Source organism: Pollicipes pollicipes, unplaced genomic scaffold, assembly GCF_011947565.3.
Source record: "Pollicipes pollicipes isolate AB1234 unplaced genomic scaffold, Ppol_2.1 Scaffold_3447;HRSCAF=4054_pilon_pilon_pilon, whole genome shotgun sequence".
Lineage (NCBI taxonomy): Eukaryota > Metazoa > Arthropoda > Thecostraca > Pollicipedomorpha > Pollicipedidae > Pollicipes > Pollicipes pollicipes.
In genome coordinates, this window is record NW_023596297.1 from 13,006,369 (window position 1) to 13,018,651 (window position 12,283).

The 12,283-nt window shown below is 56.8% G+C and overlaps 1 protein-coding gene across 1 annotated transcript in view; it reads right to left on the bottom strand.

Moving 5' to 3' along the window:
- Positions 1-1,044: 1,044 nt before the first annotated feature.
- Positions 1,045-12,283, bottom strand: part of LOC119092120 (inverted formin-2-like) — a 51,141-nt gene continuing 39,902 nt past the window's right edge. Inside the window, 15 exon segments of the mRNA XM_037215097.1 lie at positions 1,045-3,333; positions 3,549-3,690; positions 4,602-4,696; positions 5,382-5,531; positions 5,948-6,081; positions 6,443-6,617; positions 7,084-7,200; positions 7,759-7,954; positions 8,246-8,343; positions 8,778-8,907; positions 9,313-9,504; positions 10,237-10,368; positions 10,370-10,474; positions 10,923-10,993; positions 11,549-11,649. Coding sequence (XP_037070992.1) covers positions 1,436-3,333; positions 3,549-3,690; positions 4,602-4,696; positions 5,382-5,531; positions 5,948-6,081; positions 6,443-6,617; positions 7,084-7,200; positions 7,759-7,954; positions 8,246-8,343; positions 8,778-8,907; positions 9,313-9,504; positions 10,237-10,368; positions 10,370-10,474; positions 10,923-10,993; positions 11,549-11,649 — 3,736 coding nt within the window. The 3' untranslated portion in view covers positions 1,045-1,435.

A 12,283-nucleotide genomic window follows, 5' to 3' on the forward strand; every position in this document is an offset into this window, starting at 1 on the left:
TTTCCAACTTGCTGCAATTACTCTCTCCCCTCCCCCATTCTCTCTCTCTCTCTCTCCCTCTCTCTCCCTCTCTTTCTCGTGGAGAGTGTCTGTCACCCGCTGTTCCGAAACGTTAGCCAAGTGAATGCGATGCGCAGATCGTATGTGACTTTTACTGGTAAATTGCGCATGTCATTGCTCCAGGGTTCAAGCTGCCACCACGTTTTCTACTGTCGGCTCTTTGAAAGCCAGCTCGCGTCGGGAGCTCGCAGCTGCGTGACGGTACAGTAACGGTGCGGAACGAAAACGTCTCGCACCGCTGGTGCAAGGTGGCCCCCACCTGGCATGTCAGATACGCACAGCGATGTAACAAGGGCCGCAATCACCACATCTTAGATCCTCATCCTCGCGAATCGCTCCATCCTAATTGACCCTAACGCATGACTTGTGGTCAATGCCGGTTTTCTTTACGTCCTTACGCTGTACGCTTCGTGATGGCCGGTCGTTTTATGAAAGTGTTTATGGAAAAGGCCGAGGGTTGCGTGCTGAAGGCGAGATCAGTGACGCGAAGTCAGCAAAAACACTCCTTTCTGCTATGCGCGATAACGGCACGCCGTATTATGGGACCTTTTTCTAGTCACGTAACGCCTTACACTGGTTCCATGACCTGTTTCGATCGGCGTCAGGTCATGTAGCGAAAATCAATGCGGATGTAAAAGTTCAAAACTGTCACGCAGCCAGCACCTACAATTCGAAAATTATCATCGTTCCACATATGTGTGGAGGAGGCCGTTGCATTTCTACGCCGTAGTGCTTGTGTGGTTACCTTTTTTGCGCTTCAGTATTACGCCCTACACGACAGTTAGCTCTGCCCAACGTGCTTCTACGGTTAGGTCATGCGTTACAGGACTGAACAGTTAACTTAGCAGCAGCACAGGTGATCGAACTGTTTTCCTTTGCAAAGGATTGTGACGACACTTCGTTAGCTTTTCAGAATGTCGAAATCGCTTACTTGCCGGTTCCTAATAAGACATATGCCAAGAGTGTAGCGACGCACATACGTAATGAGCTGCATTATCTAAGATGCGGCTTTATTTCATTGTACACGAAAAGGCTCCAAGTCAGACAGTACGAACACCATTCACTGCGGTTACAGCCCACAAACTCTCTGCTCTCGTAATCACGCGATGGGTGCAATGTATGCGCACCCAATGTATGCGTACCCAATGTATTCTTCCATATATGAGCTTCCGGCCACACTGAATCCTAATAAAAACGTTACGGCTATCTACAAAGGCTGAGGAAGAACATGTTAGTGACTAAGTTGAATGCAGGGGGTTCGTGGAGGCCGCGCATTATCAAAAGTGCAAACTCACGATAATAATATCACTTGGAGTAATCCGTCCACTGCTAAGGTATATCACTTCACGGAGGACTAGAAAGATCGTGTTCACGTTCATCGCTGGGTGGAGCGCGGCTTGTTCAGCGTTATCGACTTGGAAACGGACTTTTTCTTCGCCTCCGCGGGATCCAGGCGCGCCGAGCTGGACGAGGTGGGTCTCATGAAGCTGGGCGTGCCGACGCGTCGCGGCCGTTCCTTCTCCTCGTGCGAGGTGCCGCGGCTGACGGCCGGACGTGCGGCGCGCGGCAGCGTGGCGGCGGCCCGCGGCGGCGGCGACGACACGGGTGACGTGACGCGCCCGGACGGGGTCGGCGTGCGGCGCGCGCCCCCCGCCGCGCCGTTGAGGCCGACCGCGCGGCGCGCGCCGGCCGCCGGTGGCGCCGACTTGCGGGCAGGAGCCGGGCTGGGTGGTACGGGCCGCGGCGCGCGCCGGCCCGTCTTGGGCGATGTCTTGAGGCTGTCCTCGCTTGAGCGCTTGCTGACAGACGGTGTGCTGCAGAGAGAGCCACTCGAGTTGTGCAGGCTGACGGCTGACTTGTGCGTCGGCTCGGCGTCGCGTCCGCGGCGCAGGTTCTTGGTGAGCGCCTTGAGCGCGTTGGTGGCCGAGCCGAGAACGGGCCGCGGCCGTGCCGCACCGCTCACGCGCACGCTCTGGCTGCGACCGAGGCTACGCGCCGGCTCGGCGGCCGCCACAGTGTCGCGGGAGCGCGCGCGAGGCACGGAGCCGGCCGGCGGCGCGGTGCTCCGCTCGCGCACACTGGGCGAACGCGCCACGCCCGGCCCGACCTTCTTGAGTCCGGCCAGCGAGAGCGAGGTGGGCCGAGCACGCTGCCGGCCCGACGACTCCTCGTTGTTGGCGCTGGTGCCGCTCGTCTCCTCGGCAAAACCCTCGTCGGTGTCCTCGCGGCGCCTGCGCAGGCTGGACATGCGCTTGAGCGGCGCCGCCGGCTCCTTGTCCTTCTTGCCGCGGCCGAACAGCCGGTCGTGGATGGATGGTCCCTTCTCGGTGCGCTTTTTGGCCTCGGCCACCTGGGCACCGTCGATGAGGCTGCGAGCGCGCGCGCGCCGCTCGGCCCGCTTCTCTGGCACGTCCACCTTCTTCAGCTTGTCGGCGGTCTCCGAGATGCTGGTGATGGCGCGCTCGATGTCGCTGTTGGAGCCCCGATCTCCCGCGGCGGCAGGCTTCAGCAGCTCTGGCTCCTCCTTCGGCGACGTCGGCGTCCTCCGCCGCGCCCCGTCCTCTGACGGCGTCCTCCTCAGCGCCGCGTCCTCTTCGGTGGCGGCCGGCGGCGGCGTCTCGGGCTCCTCCCTCTTCCGTCGCGTCGACTTGCGCACGGACGCGTGGCGATCGAACTTGGCCGGAGCCTCGTCCTCCTCGCGCGCTGCCTCGGCCGGCTGCGCCGCGGCCGGCCGCACCGCCTCGCTCTCGCTCTCGGCGTCCTTGGCCAGCTCGACGAGGCGCGCGTATCGCTGCGAGAGGCGCGCGCGGCCGCCCTCGGTGTCCTCGTTCTCCGAGCTGTCGGCAGCGGCCGACTTGACCAGGCCGCGGCGCCGCTCCTCGGCCGCCGCCGGGTCCAGCCGCAGGCTGTGGAAGCGACGCTGCGAGCGGCGCGCGCTGAAGTCCTCGGCTGGCTCATCCTCGGAGCGCCGCGGCGCCGCCAGCCACGTCTGGTTGGGCGGCGCGCGGAAGCTGCGCGTGCCGAGCGCGCGACGCGTCACCGGCGGCGTCTCGATGTTCTCGGCGTCAATGTCAATCTTGTTGGGCACCTCGTCGTTGGATAGCTTGCGGAAGCGGCGCGGGATGGAGGGCGGAAGCAGCGGCTTGTCCGAGACGCTGTCCTGGCTCTCTTGCCGGTCGGCGCGGCGGCGCGGCTCTGAGGGCGCCACTGGAGCCGGCACCGAGCGGCTGACGTCCGGCACCTTCAGTGTCAGGCCGTCCGGCGTCTCGTGCACTGCGCAACAAGGATCAGTTAGATGGCTCCTCAGATACTGTGCTGATATTTCAGATCCTGTGCTGATCCCAGGATTCTGTGCTACAGTGTCGATAGAGCTGAGAAGACCCATTGCAGCAACGGAAATGTTTAAAACGTCTCTAATTTGTGTTTGAAATACACATTTTTACCAGCACTGTGTGGAAGCCATAAATAAACATGGCGCCAAAACCTACCAAGACTGCTCTTCCTGCTTTCGGGGTTTTCGTTGGAGTTATTGGACGACTTCCTCACGTACAGCGGGATACTCTCGTCACTGATCTTTCTTCCCAACCCCTTGATGAGGTCTCTTCGTGCGTCGTATTGACCCTCATGCCGCTGCAAACGGAACACAGCCGCGTCAGAGCCGCGTCGCGTGCTGCCAGGTCCTCGGGATCCTCGGGATCCTCGGGACACCGGTCCGGCTACTGCCGGCTGTCAGGCGACAGCGGAACCGTCTCTAGCTCACCTTAACGCGAGCGTCACGAGCTCCGTCCTGCGTAACGTGACTCACCAACAAGGACCGTCTCACTCAGCGTCCAATGTTGACCCGACGTCGAGAAGTGACGGATGGTGTGTTCTGCTCGTAGGCACGATCACGCAGCGGAAATGTGTGACGTGGATGGATTCATGTGTCACGTGTCTGGCCTACCGAAGGCTACTTCGGTTGGACGCAATCTCCCGTAAGCTGAACACGAAGACAAACACAGCGAGCCCGGCGAACAAACGTGAAACACAAACGAAGGCTCAGCGGTGTGCTTTACACGATCCCTCGGTTTTACAGCGTGGCAAATGCGCGTCATCAAGGCCAGCAGGTCATCAGTTAACGATGTCTGTGATCAGTCCACTCGGCGGCATCTCTCTGGAATGAAAGGAGCGTGGACTGCGTCGACCGCCGACCGCTGGTGCCAGCGTTATAGGCCTCCTGAACGCCGCTATGAACCCTATGCAAACCAGCCTCTACAAACCGCCTTGTCAGCGTCCACCGTAACCGGAAGTGTTTACGGCCAAATAGGTTCGAAGAGTCTGATGCAGCGCGAGTGGCAGCATTACCAGTTTCGTCAGTCGGCGCAATATTGCTTGTCATAGTTATCGATCGCGTCGTTTCCAAGGTTCACGGCCGAACATGCCCCTGCAGATCCAACATGACTGGTTCTAATGCACCGGCTCATCCTTCCATGTGGCGACGAGCCTGCCGTCTTCGGCGCTCAAGCCGGCCTCGGTCGCCGCAGCTGGCGCGCGCTCAGTACCTGGTCTCGGCTGCTGGTACCCTCGGCACTGTTGGGCACGTTCAGGTTGGACTTGCGCCAGGCAGACTTGTCTCTGGGCTGCTGATCCTGAGCCTCTGCAACCCCGCCGGCCACGGTCAGGACGGACAAGACGCAGGACACAGCCCGAGCCCGCAGCGGAAACCCAGACAACGTCCACAAGGTCTGCGTCACAGCAGCAAACTGGCACCTGACCGCCAACGTTGTGTACAGTGTACGCTGGTTGTCCACATAGCTCAGACCACACGATATTGCACACAAAGCGTTTTCATCCCAGTAAGCAGCAGTGTACCCAGTTTGCATGACCTGAAGCACCCAGTTCTTTGAACAGGGACGTGGCCAATCTGAGCCGACGTCTCATTGATAAAGCCACTTTAAACGAAAGGGAAATGGTATTGTTGCACCGGCCTCGGGGCCAGCATTGGGTTTCGTTAGCTCACAGCTCTTTCGTTCGTAGCAGACTGCTTCAAAGTGGTGGAACTACGGACTGCACAAGGAGCGGGCCGGTACTGCGAGCACCGTGCGCTGTCACCGCTACTGAGCCGCAGTCCTCACAGGCACCCGGCCACGCCGTGTGTATGGCCGCCCTGGCGGGGCTTCCGTCAGGGTGGCCGTGAAGCGGACCCATGGCTGACGGTTGCACGCTGCTCCCTGTCAGATGGGGCGCTCCGAGGATACAGGATGGAGCGGCAAGGGAGGAGAACAGGGCGGCTCGGGCTAGCATGGAAAGATGGATGAGGTCATTGGAGCCGCTCGCACAACCTTCTATGGCCTCCATTGCACCCAGTATATCCTTCTGCTCCACGGATGGCTTCCAGTCCTTGTACACGCGCTTGTAAGAGGATGAGCCGCTGTCGAGAGATTTGTCCTCGGGAACAGTGCCGAGTCCTGTAACTGGCAGCTTTGGGCCATCTGGTGGCCACAAGCACAAGCATCAGTTCTGCGGCCACCGCTATCCGACCACCGAAAGATCGGAAGCTTGGGACGGAGGACGTTTGCGAAAGCGGACCAAGGACTCAGCACCGACTGAGACAAATACATTGACTCCAATCAAGATGGTCGTTCATTTTTGATGCAAAAATCTCACCATGCCTCGTTTTGCCACCAAAGTCACTTACATCCGTGAAGAGCAAAGGCTTGGTTCTAATGGCATTTCTCATACAGCTTTTATGCACGCTGGTCAAAGCACAGAACACACACACACACAGACAACTGAAGACAATCAAAGAAATACCGGACTCCCCAGGACACCCTAGCCTCCGCAACCTCTCTGCTTCCCGCAGTTCTCCACGACAACCCGAAGCCAACGACACGGACAGCCTGCTGACCTGATTTTGAGTCAGAGTTGTCGGCGACGCGCCGGTGACTCTGGAGTCGACGTCGACGACTCAGGTCTTCCGCCTGCTCCCGGTCCTTGTCATTTTCCTCGAACCAGTGATCTATTTTCTTCTTCCAGTCGTGGCTGTTGACGGGGGAGGCGGGAGGTGAGTGTTGGGCGTGCAGGAATGCCCCTTACAGCCAGCGTAGTTGTCTGATGGGCGCGAACACCGTGGGCATGGCGGTAGTGCAAGGGGCGCTTAAGGCCAAAACAAATACGTTTGAACAGCTATCAGGTTGTGAGCAGAACGATAACAGAATGAAGACACGAATCGTGGTGTTTGTAAAACGCGAGAACATACAAAGCCCTGCAATACTAGATGGGTTTCGAATGTAATCAGCCTAACAGCCGACATTATCTTTGCAACTTTGCTCCCAAGGGATTAAGAGCACAATTTGTTCCCAGTCTCAATGACCACCGGTCGACAGGCCGCGGTGCAGCTGACCTGGGCCGTCCTTCGGCTGGTTTCTCCGCCTCCTCCTGCGTGGGCGTGGTCAGCGAGGGCGAGGCGGGACGCTCGCGGTCGGTCAGGAAGTCGGCCGACAGCAGGTCGGGCCGCCGGCGAGCGGGCCCACCCCGCATCCGACGCGCCATCGAGCGGTCCAGCGAGCCGTACGATTCTGGGGCCGCGCACACGGTCACGTCAAGCACAGCAGAACGCGCTGAGGCTCGGACGAAGCGGGGAGAGGGGGAGGGGAGAGAGAGGGGGGGGGGGAGGGCTCGGCCGCAACAGTAGGATAGCTCAGGTCGAACGACGCGGCTAATGCTGTTTGCTTTAAGAGTTTTTTTTTGTTCTATTAAGATTTGGTGACATTCGACTGGGTGATACCAGACAAACGCCACTGTTGCTTCGAGAACCGAGGTTGACAAGACTTGCGTACCATACGGACATGCATACTGCTGAAAACAGTCCAACAAAAATAGCTTGAAAACCGCCCCCCCCCCAAAAAAAGCTTGGAAACAGCCCAGTTACGCCTGTCTGGCGACTAACCACGGATTTCAAACAATCAACGCGACTTGACGTCTAGTTTGCGGTGGTGAGACTAGGAAAGTCTGGTGCCGCTGCGGACGAGACAAGCCACATACCCAGTCCTCCCCACGACCTGCGCTCGCGAGGATTGTCGTTGCCAGCCGCTCGCAAATAGTCCAGCAGCGTGTCGTCCTCCTCACTAGGTACGCGGCTCCTTCGACGGCGCACCGTGCCTGCCGCGAGAGGTCAGGGTCAGGACAAGAGGTCAAGGTAAGCCTTCGACACGCCGCACCGGGGTCCGTCCAGGTTCGCAGCCAAATCATCCAGAGGCGACAAGGGTCGCATCACCAGTAGTTGCACTGCGCGTGCACGCCTACGGCCGGTACAGTACCCCTAGCGCTCCCAAGAATGGCCAGTTCAGACCAGAGAGCCGTGGTTCGAATGCAGCTGGCGCGATGACATGAAAGCAAGCAGCGTGGAAGACGAATGTCGGGGTGCATCCAAGCCCCTTTAAGCTACAGTTAAGCAAAGTACACTAGGGCAGCCTGTGCTGCCATTCTGACATAAATACAAAGTGATGTCTGTGTACAAGGTGTCCATGAACTGTAAGCATTATAGCTAAATCCTCCAGGGCCTTCCTTCATGTAAGGCCACTGACCGTGGTCCTGGGGCTCTCGCTCTCACCACGTGATTGAAGGAGGCAGATATCTACACAGGACCACGGACCGGAGGCAAATGTGACCAGCAGCCCCTCCCGAAGCGCGTGGCGTGCTCCACATGGGACCACTGACCGGGAGAGTCTGTGATCATCACGCCGTTGGGCCCCTCGCCGGGCGTGCCGGCCGTGCCGGAGAAGCTGCCCAGCCGGTTCTTGCGCGAGATCCGTGGGCTGTTCGCAATCGACGGCTCGTCCTCGGACGTCAGCGAGCCCGTGTTCAGCACGTCCAGCATGTTGCGTCGCTTCCGCTGCGGCTGCGGCGTCAGTGGCTGGCAGTCACGGGAGAAGGGTTAATATAAGTCGCCCCTTGGTGCCGATGCATCGCCAGCGGCGTAAGGTCGAATCGAAATGGTTAGAAATGGGGTTTAAAATGCAGAAGTTTTACAGCTGTTCTGTGGTAGCGGCGACAGGTACAAAAAAGCGCCATGAGCAAAACGTAGCAGCAAAGGAGGTGGTTATGAATAATTTCTTACTGAACAGTCGTATACCACACCGCTCTGTACACATAAATCTCCATAGCCGAAACGGACTACGCCAAAACCGAAGTTTAGGCGCCTCACCTGTTCCATCTTGCGTTCACTGTCCTTGATGCTCGCCAGAATGCTGTCCGGATTGTCTGGCTCGGAACCAGACAAAGAAACTGGTCTCTGTCCGACGACTGCGGAAGGGCAAGCAAACCAACGCGAGGTGAGCTTGGGGCAACAATGTCGTCGTCCAAGCATACATGTGCAGAGGGATACGTAAACAACACCTTTTAGACTCATGTCTGGATCCCAAGAGTGAATCCTGGATCCCATGTAATGCTTCGATGGCACGGTCTATATCCCAGATCTTGCACTCCATTTTTGTGATCCAGACACGTGCCTGAATGAGAAAAAGCAGAATAGAAATAAACACGAGTGAACATGTAAAGAGACCAGTATGATGTTGAGGGACGAGGGTAGGAGCAAGTAGGAATAAGAGTAGGAGTAACCCCATCACTGCAGCAGGTGCAGCCTTGTAACAATTTGTACATGAACGGATGTGACATTTTGACTAGGCATTAGCCTAGAGTAGCAAACTGCTGCCGTCGTGCTCTAAGTCGGTCCCCACCTCCGGACTTTCTCTTGGCCTGCTGCTCCTCGCGCGCCCGTTTGCGTGCGTTGGCCTCTTCCTCCTGCTGCCGCCTCTTCTCGTTCTCAGCCACGGCCTTCTTGAACATGGTGGCGAAGCTCCAGAATATCTGAAAATTCGGCGTAGCGTAGGGGACGCTGCTTGCCGCCGCTAAATGTGTCAACCCAGTCACGCCCACTGATTTCCTAGCAGGTAACATTGCATGGCGCACATGAGCACGTTAACGCCCCACGAACGTTATACGGTGCAATTGGTAGCACAAACTGCACAGCGGTCAGGCAGTTGCAATAGTATTTTCTGCATTTAGAACACGTTTAAGCTACAACATTATGCCAGTACGCAATCGTTATAAGATCATTTCAATTTGTATATAAAGTATAGTCATTTCAGGACAAGCAAATGCCACCGCCGTCAAAAGATCAGCGGCACAAATCCATACAGATACATATTTGGAACGTTTGCTAGATGAGCCAGTCACAACTCCAGCACAGCCTGGCCGCTCCGTTCCACTCACCTCCATGGCGGTCTCCATCTTGAACGTGCCTGGATCCTCACAGAAGAAATCGGCCAACTCCTTCCGGCAAACCTCCAGGTGCTCCAGCATCTTGTTGAGCTCCTGCAGCTGGTCGGTGGCGTATTCCAGGAACTCTTCCGTCTGCTGTCGCAGCTGCTTCTCCGTCTTTCCACTGGACAGCTGGTTCTTAACCTGCAACGAGAGAAACATGCATGCTTCTGACGCGTCTATCAAGGTCACAGACATGCTAGGCCACGGATGCCAGACAGGATGCTACTCAGAGATTGAATCACATAAAAGCGAAAGCGGTGAGAAAGGAAAGGAAGGAGTGTCAAATGAATTATAATTCCCCCACCATCACCGCAATTCATACTCGCTAAATTGGAACAAATAGTGTTTTTGCCTCCCATACTTCCATTTGCCATAATTTTGTCAACTAATCGTATTCTGTAAGAACTGCTAGTTATGCGTGGGGGAATCAATAAGTCAATAAGTTTGCCCGACAAAAAGGAACTCAGGCTATTCTGAGCCTGGAAACTAGGTTACATTTATGTTGCCACCTACTTCGCACGCTAGGAGATGACTGGGAAAAGCGGGAGAATGTAGAGATCTGAGTCAACAAACTCCACATATCTCGAGAGTTCGCCGGATGAATCACAGCGGACAAGCAGGATCGTTCTGGAGCTCCAGGAGCCGGATTTTGGGAAACAGCTCGATAAGCAGAACTAAGCGGGCAGGAACGGTGAGGTCCGACCAACGTTAGCGGTGATTCGGCACTTCGCCATCGACCGAGTAGCGGTTATAGGATGATATAACGCGACATCCCCAAAACGGCGCGCGAGCACAGTAAAACCCCTCCAACTTGACAATCCCCCCTCCGGCATTGCCAGTTCTCCAGCTGCTTGCGCTCCCATTCCAGCCGACCTTGGTCACGCTGGCGTCCAGCTGGGCCACGTCGGTGCGGATCTGCTCGATGGTCGACTTGCTGGCCAGCTCGAGCTCCTCCAGCTCGTCGGGGAAAGCCAGCGTCTCGGGGTGGCGGCGCGCTGCCTGCTCAGGCGATCGAGTGCATCAGCGTCATGCCCGGCTTGTTGGCGCGCACGTTCACCAGCGTCTGCAGCGACGACAGCTTGATGCCGGCCGCGTTGCCCGCGTAACCGCCCTGCCGGCAGAGGGGACAGTCTGAGGCAGAGGTCCAGCGGGTCAGAGCGCGACACACGCCACGAGGCATGCAATGGCCCGTCTCCCTCTGGCTCATTGCATTTTTTCTAACGTGGATGTTAGTGTGTGAATTTCAGTATTGCAAAGGACAGACCGGGAGCACTCGCGGTCAGCCATTCAGGGCCGGTGGTTTCGTAGAAAAAGCTTTCAGTAAGGAAATGCACACGGCGTATGCGAAAGTTACACGACCATTTCGATGTGTTTAGCGAGAACGGTTTCTTGTAGCGCAAGACATGACCAAGGTGGATCTGATCGCTCTTCACTTCGGTCTCGAGTTCAGGGATTCCAGAGGACTTCAAACAATGACAATTGTCAGGGAATGTCTGACACGTGACACCTGCAGCATATGCTATTGGGCAGTTTGGACAGGGTGTGCCAGTGGAGCGTACCGAGTTCAAGAAGTTGCCAATGTTGACCGTCAGGTACAAAACTTTGTGAAGATTCTCGTTCCTTTTCAGATCTGTAAAGAGATGTCATTCATGAGATCGTTGAAAGCACGGACAGACTGGAATCGACCGACTATCTGGTGGACTTGGGACGGATAAATATTTTCGTATCATGACAAACGAACGCCTCCTATCAAACCACCGAATTCATACGAAATGGCGCAAGTCAGCAGCAGCGAACTAAGTACGATCGGTGCTTTTGCGATTGCGCGGGTCGCGAGCCGTCACGCCGCCCAGGGGAGGGAGGGGGGGGGGGGGGGTAAGATCGGTGCTCACAGCCTCCCCCCAAGCATCAGTCTTGTACTTAGAACAGGCTCGTCACCGCAGCGGACTTCGGGTACTCGACCTTCATCCGGATTATGTGGTAAGTGATCGTTGTGCGCACGTCAAGACAACAGAAACTGCGCAGCAGCCTGTCAGATTTAGATATGCGTCATATATTCATGGGCTAGTGAGGCATTGACGCCGGGAGCTAAAACGATACAGCCTGAGCCTAATTTTCATCGGTCTCGTAGCCAAAGTGGCATCGCGTGAGAATTCGTCGCCCGATTTCGCCAGCAGCCACTCACCGTCGGCGGCGTACATCATGGCCGTGATGGAGGACTTGAGGGAGTCGTGGTTGGAGTCGAACTCCTCCTGCAGCAGCATGCTCTCGACCCGCAGCCGAAAACTGCCAACGGCGTCACATTCTGAGTAAGGGTCCTTGTCTCCGTCACACGGCACCGACTGCTCATGACACGGGAGCGCAAACCTGGAGGATGGTCCTCGCAAAAGCGTAGTTTCAAACAGCGTGCTCGTACAGATTTGTTGATTTGGGCAGTACTTGTTTTGGTCGGCCTGATTGGTTTTGGTGCGAGTGACGCCCAAAGCGTCAAAGAATAAGAACTAGTGCGACCGTAATCAGCCACACGTTCATCCACGCCCGTCATTTTAGCTTCCATCACCTGTAGGACTAAAAAGTCCCAAAAGTATCAACTATCTGTTTAGACCACTAGGCACGAACTGGTCTGACACCTTTCATGTTGGCAAGGGACTGTGCAAACACCTCGATATTCTCTTGGAACATCCTTACGTAACCCGCGACAGGTCACACTCCAGGAGAGCCCACTCGCGCCGTTCAGTTCCATTCAAGACGTGCCCTAAACATCACGGCTGACAATGCGGACAATGGCAGGTTGACCAGGCACATACGTCAAGGCATATCACTCTGTATTAGCCCCGGCTGCCAGGGAGCGCTCAAAGGTCATAGCTAGACAAAGCTGGGGCAAAGCTCCATCGCCCACCGCGCCCGATTGCTTAGGGAC